Consider the following 18,846-nt stretch of genomic DNA (forward strand, 5'->3'; position numbering starts at 1 on the left):
GCGTGAATATTTTATCCACATTTAAGCCGATTTCAAGGCAGACACCTCAAGATGTGTTTTTTGACCAGTTTTTTTTTAAATAGAAATAGTCAAAATGTCAAAAGTTTCCATGTCTGTGAGAAAACGTTTGAAATTTGCAGGAATCGCTGAAAACGAACAGACTCTACTCCATAAATTTAAATTTAATTCGGCTATTCTTATTCTATATTTGCCAGCTGATGCGAGTGACCGAGCATGATACATACAATACCTGAGGACTCCGTTGGCAAATTGATCAATAATGTTGTGCCTACTTAGTTGACTTTATACTCGACTTGGGTATTTTTTCATTTGCTATTTATTTTTTCAAATAATACAATTGTGATAGCTCCTACGCTATTTTAGTTTTTAAAACGTACATTTCCAAAAGGTTTGGCTTTCCTTTTTCAGAGTTTACATTTTCTAGAAAAATATTGCGAGAATTTGAAAAATTCAAAGGTCAGAAAAATTAATGTCTACCATCAAAAATGATGTTCTTCGGCTTTTTATGGTGAAAATTGTTAAAAGCGTTTGCCCTCACTTCGCTCGGGGCATTTGCATTTCATTTCCGAAATTCTAAATTTCTACAAAAACATTAGGCAGGTAAGTCTCGAATTTGAAAATATCAAGATTGGAAAATATCATCTTTGACTTTGAAAAATGACATTTTCAGCTTCTCAAGTTATAAATTTTTGCAAGCTTTTGCCTTCGCTTTGTTCGGGCCAATTCCATTTCATTTTTTATTCAATCTCTTCGGGAAAATATTGTTCAATAAGTTAAAAAACTGTCCAAAAAATATGAGAAAAATATAGGCGCATTGATGATACATAGATTTGTTAGGTGAAAACTAAACTATGTAGATAGGTATATGAATAATAATTTTTCAATGAGAATGAAATTACCTATATTCTCCAATCAATAGGTGCCTATGCATAAAAGTTTGAATACAATTGCGTTAAGTAATTTTCAATTTTTTTGATTTTTTTAAAAAGTTCTATTAATTGCTATTTTAAAAATCCATAATGTTAAATAAAAACATCGAATCGGTTACAAAAATTTGGAGTCATACCTCAAATCACAATTTCTAGCTCGAGCAAAAAAAGTACATACAAGCAAATCGTTTTTATTTGGACAAATTTTTGAAAAATAATTGTATGTAGAAGAAGAATGAGTATAGGTAGAGTGAAAGTTTTGAAAACTAATCGATTTTGCAGTTGGAATTTTCAAAATTTAAAAGTTGGGATTTCTTAGAATTTACCCCCCTTGTAAATTCACTTCGCTAAGCCTCTGGATAGAAAAAATTCAGTTTTTCTGATTTCAACATTTCTCAAAAATCATAGATTTCTTAAAGTTGTAAAGAGAACCAAATATGCCTGATTGGAGCGAGGGCAAAAGCTATGAAAAATTTGTAGTTCGCAAAAAAGAACAACATCGATTTTAATGTAAGAATTTTGTTTTTCTGATATCAATTTTTTTAACATTTCATCAATGGTTTCGTGAAATTTCATAAAGTGTGAAGGAGAGAACCAAATTGGTCCGAGTGATAAAGTGAGGGCAAAAGTTTTAGAAAATACCTATGTGGCTTAAAATTGAAGAGTAGAACATCAATTTTAATAAAAGAATTCATGTTTTTCTGATCTCAACATTTTTCAATTTAAATGACAGATTTCTTGAGATTGGAACTTGGCAGAAGAGAGTCAAATTGGCCCGAGAACAGCGAGGGTGAAAGCATTTGAAAATTTGTAATTCGAAAATTATAGAACAACGTCAAATTTAATGTAAAAATTTGTTTTTTCTGATTTCTTATCTATTCAAAAATTTTATCAATAGTTTCTTGAAATTTTTATGGTGGAAAAGAGAACCAAATTGGCCCAAGCGAAGGCAGGGTGAAAGCTTTTCAAAATTTGTAATTTCAAGAAGCTAAACGGCAGTAATTTTGATGTAGGCTAGTAAAAAGTAATACAAGGGCAAAATCTTTTTTAAAAAATAAAAATTTTGAGAATATATCGGTGATTTTGTTTGCAAATTAACAATTTTGCCAACGAATTCCGAATTTTCATCAGGCTTTGCACTGGAATCTGGATAAAATTTCAGACAATCTTCCAGATTTCGTACTATTTTAATATCAAAAGTTTGAAAAATCATAGATACAGGCACAGATTTGGCTTCAAAAGTTAAGAAAGTTGTTAATTGTATGGTGATTGCCTAGATAAATGAACTTTGATGATGGTAAAAACTAAAAAATTTAAAATTTTGATAATTCTAAAACTGAAATATTGCTAGAATTTTTGTATTTTGCCAACTTTTTTGAACTTATTAGAATTCCCAAACTTTTCCCAAACTTTTATGGAACCCTGGGGAGGGGGGGTACAGGCTGTTCCCTAGCCCACCTTCGCTTCGCTACTGATGTAGTATTGCTTATAGGCATGCATTCAGTACACTAAAACGCATCCTTTCGGGGGATGATGCTGATTCAGTATCATCTATACGCATGCATTTAGTATACTAAACGCATCTGATGAATGAGCAATACCGGATTCATTATTATATATTCGCATACGTTTGGTATACGTAACGCACCCTACAAATACGCGGAGCTGATACCTATACCATTAGTAATTCGCATACGTTCCGCATACCTAATGCCAGCATAACGCATCACAGTAACGCAAGCACTATGCTATCTCGAGGCATGCAAAACGCTAGCAGAAACGTACCTGCTAGAAAATTTTTGGATGCGGAGATGCCGAAAAGTAGTCTCACGACGGTATTGCGGAAACGCAAGCGTTTTTTTTTTTAAAACGCACCTCAAATGTCATTAATAATTTCACCTTTTACAACACGAACACTTTTTTATTCACGAAAAATTAAAATTACAAATACATTAAATTTTTTATAAAATGAGACGCGTTTCGGTCGTCGTAGCGACCATTATCAATCACGAAATTTTAATTTTTCGTGAATAAAAAAGTGTTCGTGTTGTAAAAGGTGAAATTATTTGATTATAAAATGTGCGAAAAAGGAGAAAAACACTACATTCAAATCATAAATTTGTCCTCCGATGGATTAAATTTTGATGATTGGGATTTGAAAAAACAACAACAAATCTATATTTTGTACGGTAGCTATGTACCATTCATTTTTATCTAATTATTACTGCGTTGTTGGTGCCATACAACCCAAACCACACTAGTGAATGAATCTGCCTATTTTTAGATTCGAAGGGGCAACATGATTCACAATTTTATCATGTATCCTTCCTTTCACAAATCACCGCTAGAAAAATAAAGTGCTGCTGCTTGCCATTTAGCATTCGTAGAGCTCTCTGGATGTGGATGTTCTCCAAAAAAAAAAAAAAAAACATAAATACCTAAGGTCAAAATGAAATTCAGCACTTACAAATCTTATTCGAGAGGTTGAAAATGGAGTATGCAAAGCAAATTCCAGCCTTTTGTATCGCATTTTGGGAACCTTCCACCTCAATTTCCAAAGATTGTGCGAAAAACGCAATAGATGATTTTTTGAAATCGTTTGCGCTTTAGAACAAATAAAAGAAGCGCAAAGGCGATCTTCTCCCGAATATACATATTTTAAGAGTAGGTAATAAAATAATGCAATACCTACCTACTTGTACATTGTGCTTTTTTCATTAAAATTTTAAACAATTATTCGAGGTTTTTATACATATTCGCTTCGCCTTCATCGCATTAAGTGCTTTTTATATTAAATATCAAACATTCGTGAGAGTGAGGATTTTCAATGATAAATGTTTTTAATCTTTTTTCGACGTTGTTTAGGTATTCCCAAGTCTGCTAAGAATAATGTTGGCTACATTGAGTGAAAGTGCTTCTCAAAGTATAAAATAATCGCAATAACTTACTCGATTAGTTGTCCATGTCTACTTTAAATAAATCCGAAAAACGAAAGTACGAACTGCGAAGCAAACAAATTCCAAAGTAAAATATGAGTCATTGTGCTGTAAATAACTTTTAATGTCGAACCGAACGACGAACGCTGTTACTGATTATACTTTTATATGTAGCATTCCAGTTGGTTTTGAATTTTGAAATATTTCAATTATTTTTGGGCAATAAGTGAATAGTAAATGTGGCTATATGTCCAAAAAGTTGAAGGTTTAAATCATGAATTTAAATTTTGGTTTTGGTTTTGGTTTTAATGATTTTTTGATTTCTCTGGCACTTCCATCATCATTTATTCCATTAGAAGAGCTCGAAATTCAATTTAGGTTCGCGATTATCTCCTAAAAATGCTGAACAGTTAATTATCGAAGAATTAAATTTACTTTGAACGCGATAGTAAACATCAAAAAATCACCTGAACTAATAGTCCGGCATATGACAATAGGATTAATTGCATCCCCTCCCGCCGATCCTCCGGGACAACTTTTTTCTTAATGGGGACATCCTAAGGAACATTTTAAAGCAAACTTGCCCAAAAAAAATTTGGCCTTACTTACAAAATGGCGGCCCTTTTGATTGACAGGTCAGCCGAAATCGCAGATTTTGTGTTTCAAAAATCTACTGGAGGCTCCAGTAATTTTCAAAAAAGTCGCTGGAGGCTCTGAAATGACTTGAACCCACCTGAAGTCGTCTTCAGAGGGTGTTAAAATTGGAGTGTAGAGTAAATTTCAGCTTCCATCTCCATTTGATGAAATTTTGTGAAAATTCAAAGTTTCAAAAATCTGCTGGAGGCTTCAGGAATTTTCAAAAAGTCGCTGGAGGCTCCAAAACGACTTGAAATTCACCTGCAGTACTTCGTAGCGTATTGAAATTAGTTTTTAGAATAAATTTCAGCTTTACAACTCCAATTTGATGGAATTTTGTGGGAATTTCGAGTTTCAAAAATCTGCTGAAGGCTCCAGAACTGCTAAAAACGTGTTGAAATCGTTTCCAATCGATTTGGCATGTCGAAAATAGGATGTATCTCAAATTTCAGCTTTCTTGGTCAATTTGGTGAAATTTTGATTTTTTTTGGCCTAAATTGGATTTTCAAAAATTCACCAAAAATCGAAAAACGCACTTTAGCACTTAAAATTTTGACAGGTGATGAATTTTTATATGATCTTTCGATCTATCTTTGTAAGGTTTGAAAAAGTTCGTGCAAAGTCCTCTGTTAAAATTTGACAGGTGATGAATTTTTATATGATCTTTCGATCTACCTTTGTAAGGTTTGAAAAAGTTCGTGCAAAGTCCTCTGTTAAAACGCAAAATCTGCGATTTCGGCTGAACTGTCAATCAAAATTGCCGCCATTTTGTAAGTAAGGCCAACTTTTTTTTGAGCAGGTTTGCTTTAAATGTTCCTTAGGATGTCCCCTTTAAGAAAAAAGTTGTTCCGGAGGATCGGCGGGGGGGAGGGTGCAATTACTCCTATTGTCATATGCCGGACTATAAGAAAAAAGTGATTTTTTCTAAACATACGAAAGTTTTTCAAAATATGCAAACTTGGAGCTCTTGCTACGGGTAAAGAAAGTTGAGCAACGACCTAAAAATTTGAAACTTTTCCTGTGTCTTGTTAAGGTCATTTGGTAAAATTTTTGGCGGAGCTCTATCAAATTAAAAAAAAAAAAAATGACTTGATAAGTTTAGGTACCTACCCTATTGTGAATTTCATACGATAGTCTACGAAAAATTTCATCTCGCAAATCAAAAAATTCAGGGTTTTTCTTTCTGAGTTTTCAAAGTACAAAATTAATTTTTCTGACACTTTTTCTCACTCGTGTCGAAAATGAGCCTGAAAACGATGGTATTGTTGGATATAGCCTGTAATTGAGATTTCTGTAGCAGCAGCTGCCCTTTGGCAGTTTTCAAGTTGTTATGTTCGTTTTTTTTGTTTGAAAATTCATATTAAAGAATATGACTGAAATAACATCACTTTTTTTTTTTAGTAATTGACACAGATTTTTGGTAAATTTGGCTCTAAAATATACTATTTAAAATCATTTAAGTTGAAAAACGTTTCTTTATAAAGTATATACCTATACATCCTACGAAGATTTGCTCAATTTTTTCATATTTTCTGAAATCTACAAATTGTTTAAAAATTTTGTTTTTGAACAAGTACTTGTAGAATTTCTCGATAATCATCTAAAACAGTCGAGAGGGTGCTCAATAAGCACATACTAATGTTATAGATTCTACGTTCATTTTTGGCCACTCCTGAGCAATTTTAAATTTCTGGAGAAGTTATGTACATTCTTTGAAGATTTTGATCTTTTTCACTTTTTTTTAGGAATTCATGAAATTGGTCAAACCGTCAAACGTTCAGTTTTGAACTACCTAGCACTCCTGAAATTTTGCGCCAACCATCTAAAACAGTCGAGAATGCCCAATAAGCACAGACCAAAGTTATTGGTTCTAAAATTCATTTTTGGTCCTTCCAGAGCGATATGAATATTTCTGGAGAAAATGAAAAAAATCGCTGAAGACTCCAGAATGGTCCAAACACTAGTTATAGTTGTTGATGTGCGGAATTTGAATTGAAAAAATTATTCACATCGGTTCACTTTGCACAAACAAATTATTATTTTATAAAAAAAAAACCCTCAAAAACCGCCCTCAATTTTTTGTTTGATTTTTAAAAATTTGCCAGAAATCCAAGAATGAACTTTAGGATCTGAAATTTTGGTTACGAGCTGTTTCAATCTAGCTTGGTTGAATTGAAGCCCAATTTTTGGATTCACAAATTATTTTTTTTGTGAAAAAAAAATAAAGAAATCGCAGTCTTTACGAGTCGTTAAATAAAATGTTGCCATGCGACTGCTTTTACTTTTAAAATTGTTTCGAATTTATCGCAGGAACCTTTGACCTATACCAACATTTAAAAACATACTGCAACAGGCTCTACTCAAATATCCCGTCCAAATATACGGTAACTAAGGTAAAAAACTGTATCTCGGCCTTCTAAATTCGGCAAATGGGCTGTGCACTGAAAATGGAACGCGAACGTCGAACGAAGAACAGGAACATTGAACGGCGAAATGCCAATAACCTCATCTCGAGGTGTTTGAACGCTGTGCGATTTCCATGTTAAGAAACTTCTTCAAGGTTACGTTTGTTGATATTCAGCATAACGCGGCAATGCGTCGTAAATTTAATATCAAACGATCTTTCTATAAATGTATAGCGTATGGGCGTTGTTTGAAGGAACTGTATGTAATATTGTAGACTTTGAGAGTATGAATACATAGGCCTGTTGTTTCAAGCGCTGCAGCAGTAGGTACCTAGATATTTCCCTACCAACATCTGTTATACGATTGATAATAAGCAAAAAAATTATATTTATTGATAGTACATCATAGCTGAATGCATTACTACATTATTAATTCAATTTTGATTCAATTTAGCACGTATACCTACCTAATAAAATAAGACCATTGAACAATAGGTATAGTTTTATGCAGTTCTATGACCGATAAGAAATGCGATAAAAAACCTTACTATGGCGAATGCATTTTTTAAAAACTGCATCGCGATGATAAGCAAAATTTATTCGACGAGCACTGCGAATGAAACACGATTCGTTGCAGGTTACTCGATGCATCTAACTAAACGCAGTATGTTGTTAAAATTGCATCGCACATATACGCTTGATAAAAATAATGTAACTTCTCCCTCCACTAAAATGCAACCTTCAGTTCTATGTCACAGATAATCAAGTACATAAACACGGTATCCATTAACGCTTTTGTCCTCTATTGTCAGCCTAAGTGCATATGACATAAATATGCGATTACCGGTTACAAAAATTCAACTGTGTGCACCACCAGTAAAATAAATTCATCCTCTTAAATAATATGAATAATAATGATGAATGTACCTACCTACTTTGTAGTTAACGTAAAAATAATACCTCAAATACGATTAAATAAATAAACAACAAATTTTGAACTGTTTATTTACGAAGATTTAACTAATCGAATCTCACATTAGTTCCAAAGATATTAATTATCTACACGAAGAAAATACGAGAAATCATGTACCTAATGACACCTTGGACAGTTTGTTGCCCAACACTTTCAAATTGAAAAAATTTGAACCCAACTCACCGAATAGAAAATTTTTTGGAAAATTAATAAAAACGCAAAAAATTACCTAATTCGGAAAATACTTTTGACCCACAATGGAAAATAAGTAAGTACACGTTAAAAATCGATCACTTCCATGAAAGCAAAACGAAAAAACAGAGACATTTTTACTAGAGTACTACACCAGTCAACACACTGCATCAAATTGAAAATAAATTTTTAAAAACGTACCGACGATTAAACTATCACTCACACAGATAACTCAATCAAAGATACGAATTAAGCTTAAAATTCCACTAATTTTACTCAAAAAAACACGTACTTACGACCGGGTTCTTCAACCAGAACACATATTCGAATGATAAGAAGATGAGGAAAATTTCAAAAAACCATGTACCGATGTTTACTCACATATGCACCGAACTGCAGTTGCACTTATTTGGAAAAATCCAAATCATGGGAGCTCCGATGAGTTCAACATCCACATCGAAGAGTTTCCTCCCCTACTTTGAGACAGATTTTCAAAGTGGACTCGCTTGCCTCCTATTCAATCCATGACCTACGTTAACATGAAATGTATTACTGCTTCGAACGAACAAGAGTTGGTAAAATGCGTTCGAAATAACCAGTATGTTGAGAACGTCTGAGACATTCCACAATGCATTGTTTGTATCGCATTTTTGCTACTTCAAGTAGCAGGAGCGTAGATGTTCGTAAAGGGTTATACCTTTGGAAATCGCTGTTTGCCGCCAAGACTGTACAGTGGTTTCCACGACATAGCCTGTGATTCGATGCGAGTTTTCAGCGCGGTAATAAACGCTCTCTAAGCGGACTATTTTATGGTGAAAAATTTATAGCATATTATGCCTGGCAAAATGATTTATGGAAGGATTCGTTGTGAGCTGATCGTGATCAGCTGATAGGAGTTAATGAACGCAAAATTAACGGGTAATACTAATAGTGAAATACGTAGGTAGGTACTAGGTACCTCTACCTGCGATGAAAATGAACAGCTGTCACTTCGCTCATTCGCTGAAATTAAATTAAGCATAATGAATCATGAAAAATCAAAATTTATTCAGTATGACCTCAATGACATGATCTACTCGAGTTTATACTCGTGACTCGTGATTCGTGAAAGACATCGATCATTTAGTTGAACAAGTTGAACACACTTTAACGATTTCAGTTTTAAATAAAATCTTTTCTATGAGATTTAATTTTCAAAAATGGAATGTAGTGTGCTATCTAATTTTGAGCAACACATCGTCCTATTTATCTGAAAAATAGTCAAAGTAGGGGACCGTTTTGTTATTTATTACTATTCTTACTGATAATTTTTATTGTCTGGGTAAGAATACCAATTTTAAAGACATCAGAATAAGATACAATAAAAATTGACAGTTTATCCATTTTCAAAATAAATTTTTCATTTTTCGAGAAGAACATCAAAGCATTTTTTTGAAACTCGTTAAAAAATTATGTATAATGAAAAAGTACTTCTATTAGAGTTACTCTAATGAAAGTACATACATTTATTTTTTCATTGTACAAAAGAGAAGGGTCGAAAAAGGTTTAAAAAAGCTCAAATACCGATTTTGATATTCAAAAGAACAAAAAAGCAAACGTAAAAACAACTACCCAGGTATATGATATTTTATTAAGATGTTGGAAAATTAAGAAGGTGAACGTACAATAAGTACCTACAAGATATGTATAAGCTGAAAAAACAGACAAAAACTCGAAAAAATCCATAAAAATGATTTTACAAAAAATTAAAACATATGACTCCAAACCCGCTTAAAAAACAAGAAAAAAGAATTTAAAATTTCAACAATTTTTGAATGTGCAAATTATGGAAATAAAAACATTAGGTAGGTAATTATGTTTTATTAAACTCCCTCCCCCCTTTTACGGATGAAATCCAAAAAAAAATAATAATCATTTTTTAAAACAAAAACTGGAAAAATATAATCTGACGTGACAAAACATAGGAAAATCTACCTATTTTGACATGTTGTGAAAATGTTTAAAAATACACGATTTTTTTTTTTTTAATTTGAGAAAACATTTAAGAAAAACAGAAGTAAAAAAATTGAAAATGCAGCAAAATAAAAGTTCGAGTAATTCGCAACCATTTTCAAAAATTAAAGTTCGAGCCATAGGAAAAAATTCGAGAAAAATGTTTTGAAAAATGTGCGAGCTCATGGTTTTGTATTACATCTACCTAATTTTGCTAAAAACAAAAAAAATGAAAAAAAGAAAATTTTTTAAAAGCAAACGCTGAAAAAGTGTCATCTGTTTTTTATTTACTTTTGGTGTATTGTCAAATTTTCAAAAATGTTAACATTTTTATAAATTAGATGAAAAAATTTTAAATGTAAAAGTAAAAGAAATCATAAACAATAGATATTGGGATATCGAAAAATGGAGCATTCTTTTGCTGAAAATATTCAAATTTCAAAGAAACTAGAATGAAAATGAGAAAACTCAAATATTATTATTTTTTAAATCCTCAGAAAACGAAAGAAGTTTGAATTATTTTTTTGAAACAAAATCGAAAAAATAAATATAAAAATTTAGGAATACTCGAGAGGAAACATTTTTAATAAACTAAAAAACGACACAGATGGAAATGTAACAACCTTTCCACATTTTGTCAAAATACTTATAAATTAACAAAAAGAATAAACATTTTTTAAAAACTTGAAAAAAGGAGGAAACGTTTTAAAAAACTGATTAAAAAAATGAAAAATTTGGAATTGATATAATGTGGCGTATTTTTAAAAAAGTGTTCCAAATTAAAAAAAAACTGAACTTTTTTATAATAGAACTGCTGAAGAACTCGAAGAAAACTTTGCAAAGTTTTCCATCTTCCTCTTTCTTCTTTCCTTATTTGTTATTTTTCAAGTCAATTTTCTGCTCTAAACGAAAAATGACAAAATCCAACTATTGTCACATTTTTCTGAGGTTACCTCAGGTCTAACCTACTAAATCCATCAACATCACCATAAAACTTACACGTGTACCCTCATTATTTAATGCTAATTTTTCGATTATCAAATCAACCATCGATACATATCACTTCCTGTCACTTTGGAATTTCTCACAAGGTTATCAACACTCCAAGCTCATAATTTCACCTTTCCTGCGAGCTTCTCAAATTCCAAATCACAGACGGAAAAAATCAACTCGATACTACACCGATATTTTATAAAAGTACTATTTATTTAATCATTTTTTCGCATAAAATCCGCTTAAAATATAAATATATTTTTACATGCCGTGTTTTACTTTTCTTTGTATTTTTGTTATTATAAATAACATACTTATATGTAATGTATACAGTTACTTTGTTAACATTCACATCGTCCCGTTTACAAGCTTTCAAAAAATAACACGACGAGCTTATAGTCGACCAACGTCAAAAATTTCAAATCGTTTGGAAGACAGTTAGTTATTCTTTTAAACAGACGATAATAACATTTATAACTATACGTATTCAAAAATATTCTAACATCAGCAAAAAAATTCATTCAATTTTCAATTAGTTAATTAGAAACGTAATTATCTATAAGAGAAACACAAAGTGCGTTGAAATGTCAAACGATCAATATATTCAAAAGAACCCAATTTTTTTGAAAATAAGATTCACATTATTTTCATCAAACAATAATTTTAAAAATTCATCGTAATTAAAACACTCCATTCTAGTTCAGAGAGAAAAAAAAAACATCAATGTAAAATCATCGATTATTAAAAATAGTCTACGTATAAAATTACAAATTTACCCACCATTGATTGATCATAAAAAATGCCAACAAATAGGAAAAAGTAATCACTAATAATCAGCTAATGATTCATTTTTATTTTAAAAAAATTAATAAAAATGGCTTGTTAACTGGGATTCCGTGAAAGGAAATTTTGCTCGATAACAAAAGGAGAGAGAAAAAAACAAAAAACAAAATAGTAAATAAAATAACACGCTTATTACCATCTTAAATAGAAGCTGTATTATTAATATTGAAAAATTACATTTTATACTTAACACACAGCTCTCAATAACACAAAAACCACATTAATTATACTCACATTCACAAAAAAACATCTAACACAGCGTATAACAGAAGTTACAATAAGAAAAAAGTAAAAAAAAAATTACAACGAATTACAAAAAAAAAAAAAAAAAAAAAAAATACAAGAAATTGTTAATCACACGAAAAAGGGCTCAATTAGATTAAATAAAATCAATGTGATAACTTTACATTGGCATTTTAACTGTCAAAAATACCCATTATTAGACGACTTTTAAGCTAGTACTTGTCACTAAAAAGCCACACATGCGCAACTAACGCAGATATTTTCAAAAGAAAATGTCGTTTGAAAAAAAAGAACGAGAGAACAAATAAAGTAGAAAAGAAAAAACAAATGGTAACTGTAACTAGTATTAGTCAATAGTGTCGTCTACAACATTGAATAGAATACTTGGAAAATCCGAGGAAAGTGTTATACTATCTGTTATACGTTAAAGAATAATAGTTGAGACACCGTTCTTTAGCGCGATTTTTTTTTTTTAGTACGTATCAAACGTTATATAAATTTATTCGGAGACGTAGCGAAAGAAAAATTATGGAAAAAAGAGAATTAATGACGCAATGAAATAGGGAGAAGCCAAATTAGAATACAATACGCTCAATACTTCCATCTCTGGAATACGACTTATCATTTCCCCCTTTGCTACGCCACTCGAAACACACTTGTATACTTTTACATATTCAATAACACCGTTAATAACTATTTATAGTATATGTACACGCATAAAACAATTATAATATTAAAAACAAACAAAAGTAATGGAGGAAAATTTTCATACGGAAAAACATAAATGGGACATTTGACTTTATGGGATATTTGAATTTTTTTCGAAATTTCGAGGACGTAAACCAAGTAAATTATAATACGAAAAAAAAGAGAGAAAGAAAAAGAAAAAGAAAAAGAAAAAAAACACAAAAAAAAGAAAAAAATAGCGAGTTGATTTTAAAAAATACGGTCACGTCGTGCCAACTAATCTACTACAAAGATAAACAAAAATACCAAAAAATTCACAATTTCACCAATATACAACTGTATCTACACATAAAAAAGTATGTATACCGCTAGCAAGAGATAATTTTGCGTAATTAAACAAAAAACAAAAATACAAATATCAGTATCACAATGGTTTCCATACATACAAACATACATGAATCTGTATAACGCGCCCCTCTTTAGTAAATTTATCGCGTCGTAAACAAAAATTCAAATTCGGAAATGAAGCAACATGTCACATTTACGGTGTGCTGTATCTAGCGTCATAAATATACATTCACGCCCTTTCAATATCTACAATAAAGAAATTTTTACAAACCGAAATCATGGTAGTCTTGCTTTGTTTAGTTCGCAGTTTACAATTCAGTGATTCTGAACGAGAGATCCTGTACTTATACTAATCGCTGTGCTGCTGCCCAACGTTGAGCCTAAATCTTGATAACTGAATTGTGGAAAATACGGCTGCGCTTGTTCTAACTCTTCTGCAATACTATTCAATGGAGGATGTTCGGGCGGCGTTAATTCTACCGATTCACCGGTGAATTCTTGATCGAAGTACCTCGTATCAGTATCAGATGTTACTTGCGGTTTGAACGGAGGCGTTATCTAATAAATAATTCGCATTTGTTACACAGATCTAAACATTCATCGTAAATGAGTCATTTAGGATAATTTTATTCAGCGGTCGATGTTGTTTTTTTTCGCATATTTTTCTATGAAAAATTCATCTACACATTTCCTTTGATGAAAAGCATTTTTACAGCAGAAAAAAAAACATCGAACGAGTCTCAATTACTCGTTGATATTTATGGCGAAATTCCCCAGGGAAACTATTGCCCACATTTCATTTAATAAGGTTAATAAATTGAAATAAAAATTGTACTCTTTCTGAAAATTAATCAAGTCGAAATTTTACGATATCGCATAAAAAATTGGGTTGAATTTTTTAATAGCTCGAAAACAAAAAGAAATGACCTTCAAATTTATTACAGCAAATTAGTACGGATCAAAGCCACGACAGATTTTCTTAATTCTTTTTTCCAACGGTAGTACACGACGAAGACGCTATTTCGTAAACTTTCGTCGTTTATTACCCAATAGAAAGAAGTACGACGAAAAAACCCAATGTTAATAAACACGACGATACCGAAGTTCTGGCAAATTAATTCCTAATCGCGAAAACCGGAAGTGACCATGTTCTTTACATCGATAGAATATGTCGACAAGATGGAGGGGAATTTTTAAACTTTCGTCCAATGCATAGAAGAGCTACAACTCGATACTGAATAAAATTAAACGCCGACGTACGAATTACAACGGTGTTACCTTTTTTTGAACTAAATCTGACCAATTTATACAATTGAAGAAAGCATGAGACATAATCTCTTTAGCATCGTCGGGACCTCCGCCTAATCTTCTGTTTGGATCTTTGATGAGTAACCCGCTGAGTAAGCTTCGAGCTTCAGGGGTAATTGTGCGTGGAAATTTCACCTAAAAATAAGAACGCAAAATGTAAAGAGCGACGATACAAGCAGATGGTGTACGTCGACGATAATAAGCTTACATCTTCCATCAAAATTAACGTAAACAAGACGTCGTGATCTCGATTATAGAATGGTAAACGTCCACACATCATCTCATACATTACGACACCGATTCCCCACCAATCGACAGCACGTCCATAATCGTTATCTTCCAAAACCTAGAGAACAAATAAAAGGTCAATAGTACAATCGAGTTTCTAAGAAATGAACGAATGTTTATCTCGAGCAGATACCTCTGGAGCCAGATATTCGGGGGTACCGCAGAATGTTTTAGTTGTTCTTCCATAAGTTATATCTTCTTTACACAATCCAAAATCAGCAATTTTTATATGACCATCTTTATCGAGCAATAAATTCTCCAACTAGGCAGATAAACAAGATGTGTTAATTATCATGCAGAAAACCATACGAACAGACATATATCAAAATCTCTATGGATATGATATTAAACACGCTGTGAATTATCGTTACTAAAAATAGAAATCGAAAAAATATATCATTTAACGTTATCGTTATAGTTGGGTTATTTATGTAGGACGAAATGACGCGCGACGTTTTCAAATAAAAAATACGATATCTTAACGCGATAAGACAAACAAACAAAAATGTTCACCGAGATACTTGTCGAGATAATGAATCAATACGCGTCTATCTCAATCAGCTGGTTAATATTTTGAAAATAATCGTATTTGTCAGCGTTTGGAAATGAAAAAAAAATGAACATTTGGACAAAAAATAATAACAGAAAACATACGCGCAATGAACCACTGCGCATTAATGGTACACACGTTCGAAGAGACTTAATTAACGCGCAATTAAATTAAAATAGGTACTTATCGACGTGAAAATTACTTTCTAACGTAGAAATATTTCAAACACTCACTTTCAAGTCTCTATAAATTATTCCTTCTTCGTGTAGATAACCAAGAGCTGATATAATTTCCGCTCCATAAAATCTCGTTCTATCTTCGGTAAATACCCGTTCACGAGATAAATGGAAAAATAATTCGCCTCCGTTTACATATTCCATGACAAAGCACAAACGATCGGCAGTTTGAAAGGAATACTTTAACGACTACGCAGAAAAAAAATCAAAATAAGTACACGAGTAATACGGTATATGTATACGCAACTCGAGTCAACAACTTACGATAAGAAAAGGGTGACTAGTTGTTCTCAAGACCCTGTTTTCGGTTAGTGTATGGGCGACTTCATCTTTCTGAATTATAACCTCTTTTTTCAATATTTTTATAGCGTATAAATGTCCGGTAGCCTTTTCACGACATAGAATCACCTTACCAAATGTACCTTTACCCAGAACTTTCAAGAATTCAAAATTTTCCAAAGTCTGAAACATAATAGTACATCGATGATTGGTCATTGTTTTGTAAGCTTGTACGATGAGCGTTTCTCGTACTACTTACCACTTTTCTTTTTCCAGAGGTCTTACTAGATGAAGTACCTTGTAAGGAGAACTTGGCGCCGAATTCATCCACATTAGAATAAAAATTATCACTAGAGGAACTCGACTGCGACATACTGGCACCTTTCATTTCAACATCTTCACATTCGGACAATCTATCAGCCACGCTTCGTATAGCGGCCATCCATTCCTCTCTAAATGAAAATAATTTCTAAAATGAAGTTAAATTCTCAGGTACAGATCAAAATTATGCTAACGACAAACGGTACCGTTCTCGTTCCGATTCAACATGAAACGTTCGTTCGATAACAGTAGTCCATTGTAAACCACGAATAATGAAAGTATAAGGTTTAGGTCTATCTACACTCATAATTTGACATCCTTTAACGGTGAAGTTATTTAACGGGTCGGTAGGCGATCCTTCGGGTTTGTTCTTATATCCAATTAACGAGCCGTCGGAGAGCAATAAAAAATATCGAGATCTCCAATTTCTTATATGTTCGCCTATTGAAAAAAATCGATTAATCAACGCGTAAAAAAAATTATTATGTAATATTGAATAAATAAGTCACCTCTTTTAAATAACCATCCTTCTTTGATCACCAATGCAGGAGAAAACGAGAGAGGATTTCTCCCCGAATGTTGTTGTTCTGTCATATTTCTCACAATTTATAAACAAATAACAAAGTTTGCATCTGTAATGTTTACGATAACATTAAAAGATAAGCCGTAAAAAACATATTTCTTAGAACTACAATGACAAATTATAAGTAATTCTCATGCTGACACGTAGAAAAATACTTTTAATGAGCTATTTAAGTTGAATTTATACAATTAGGTTGATATAGATCGTAAAAGAATGATTTGCGTTCAACAGAAAATGTTTACGAAATGAGTGGAAATACACGTTGGATTTGACTTTAATCGGTCAATTTTCCGTAATAAAATATTCATCTCGAAAGTGAAATTTTTAGTGTGCAAATAGGTTCGATTACATTCAAGTGTCACCGAATTCGTAAATTTGTTATTGTTATGAAGCATGCATTCTTCATAAGGAATTTCAAGACGTTGATATCGATTTTCAAAGGCGTGGACTTGATGTGTTTTCAAGAAAGCATCTTATCAATCTGTAGCTAAGAAGAAAGTAAATGCGTACTTACTAATTTGTCACGAGAAATGACCGAAAGTTCATGATTACACAATTAGAAAACAACCGACAATTTTAATTTCAATCGAAGACGCACATTGCAGTTCCTTTCACCTAATTATTAATTTTATTTCTAATGTTTATCGTCATAGCCATACCAAAACATCAAATTGAAAACAATTCGTTTCATCCAGAGAGAAATTTTATTAGAAGTATTTCGCAATCTTGTCTTTTCACCGGCAGATAACAAAGTCACAGAAAAATATCTAAACACTCTCACTTTTTTGTTGTTCGATAGGTAAAAACCTACTCGTTTTTTTGAAAAACACGATCAAGTAAAAAACACCTTAAATTCACCGAAAGAATGACGCAATATGAGCGTATTCTGGCAGATTTTTTTAATCATTCGAGTTTTTGAAATTTTTTAGTTTGATAAAGAAAGATAATTGAATGAGAATGAAAATACGCGCCATGAAATGATGAAAAATGTATTAAATTAGCACTTCATTTAGTGAAAATATTTAAATATAAACGAGTAGTTTCCTATATTTCGTAGTTCTACGGAGTCACTTGGATGTAAATTCAAATCAACGAAACTCTTCACCAAGTTCCTTCTGTAGCGTAGGTATGTAAGTGAGTCATTTACAAACGCTATTTTTATCATAGCCGGTATCACGGTTCTGTAGTAATACATATAATCCGGTCGGTTTTCAGTTATTGTACAAATACTCATTTTTATTATGGCCGAATGTCTGGATGATTTGAATTTACCAACCACCATCATTGCCAGATTGATCAAAGATGCTTTACCACAAGGTGTCAGCGTTACAGCTGAGGCTAAAGCTGCTATTGCTCGTGCAGCTTCCGTATTCGTGCTTTATCTGACAAATATGTCAAATACGTTAGCAAGACAAAACAGCAGGAAAAGAATCATACCAAAGGATATTTTTGATTCGTTATGCGAAGTAGATTTTTCCGAATTTGTTGCTCCTTTGCAAGATGTATTCGAAAGTGAGTAATAATTGTTATTCATGACACAATTCTTGTCAGTGTTGATGCTTATTGATTTTATGCATTTTTAGAGTATAAACAAGCTCAAAGTAGTAAAAAAACTCAGAAACGTGATAGTACAAATGCAGCGAAAGACGACGAAAACGAAGGTGAAGACGAAGCTGATGAAAATGATAACGAACGAAGTTCACACGATAAAAGCGACGATACCAGTGATACAGCGCAGTGAATGAATTGATTTTCGAATTCGATAGTATTGATTTAAGCTTCATCTCGGTGTCGTACTCGAATGAGAATGTAATCGAGGTTGAAAGCCTTTATTATTTACGTTACATTGTTCTGTTTGATAACATTCCTTTTGAAGAACTATCATGTCTGCTGATTTCATAATTTCAGATTACAGCGATTCCTGTTTTTTAAAATTATATCGATGTTGTAGGTTATAAGCCAGTTTTTAATTGTATTATACTTTGATTATGTTTTCCTAATATCCTTGTCTAATTTTATTAATTTATATTGAATAGAATTTTTAAATGAATAATTTTATTATTGCGTATTGGTCTATCAGTGT

General features: G+C 32.1%; 2 protein-coding genes across 3 annotated transcripts; one reads left to right on the forward strand and one right to left on the reverse strand.

Annotated features, from left to right (window-relative positions):
* Nucleotides 1-11,269: 11,269 nt before the first annotated feature.
* Akt (Akt kinase) lies at nt 11,270-17,445 on the reverse strand. Its single transcript, XM_065345960.1, has 10 exons — nt 17,278-17,445; nt 16,690-16,812; nt 16,387-16,621; nt 16,119-16,311; nt 15,845-16,042; nt 15,578-15,769; nt 14,928-15,056; nt 14,715-14,852; nt 14,477-14,641; nt 11,270-13,756 (listed from the first exon to the last, which is right to left on the reverse strand). The coding sequence occupies exons 2-10, from the start codon at nt 16,772-16,774 to the stop codon at nt 13,514-13,516; spliced, it is 1,578 nt and encodes a 525-aa protein (XP_065202032.1). The 5' UTR covers nt 16,775-16,812; nt 17,278-17,445; the 3' UTR covers nt 11,270-13,513.
* A 248-nt stretch (nt 17,446-17,693) lies between these two features.
* Nucleotides 17,694-18,816, forward strand: Chrac-14 (DNA polymerase epsilon subunit 3 Chrac-14). 2 transcript variants are annotated; one of them, XM_065345965.1, is made up of 3 exons: nt 17,694-17,893; nt 17,979-18,275; nt 18,347-18,816. In XM_065345965.1, exons 2-3 carry the CDS (start codon nt 18,005-18,007, stop codon nt 18,502-18,504), a joined length of 429 nt encoding a protein of 142 aa, XP_065202037.1. In that variant the 5' UTR covers nt 17,694-17,893; nt 17,979-18,004; the 3' UTR covers nt 18,505-18,816. The 2 variants fall into 2 exon arrangements, with proteins under 2 accessions (XP_065202037.1, XP_065202036.1); XM_065345964.1 differs by having other exon boundaries at nt 17,696-17,889.
* Nucleotides 18,817-18,846: the final 30 nt, after the last annotated feature.

The sequence above is a fragment of the Planococcus citri genome, chromosome 1 (assembly GCF_950023065.1).
Source record: "Planococcus citri chromosome 1, ihPlaCitr1.1, whole genome shotgun sequence".
Taxonomy (NCBI): domain Eukaryota; kingdom Metazoa; phylum Arthropoda; class Insecta; order Hemiptera; family Pseudococcidae; genus Planococcus; species Planococcus citri.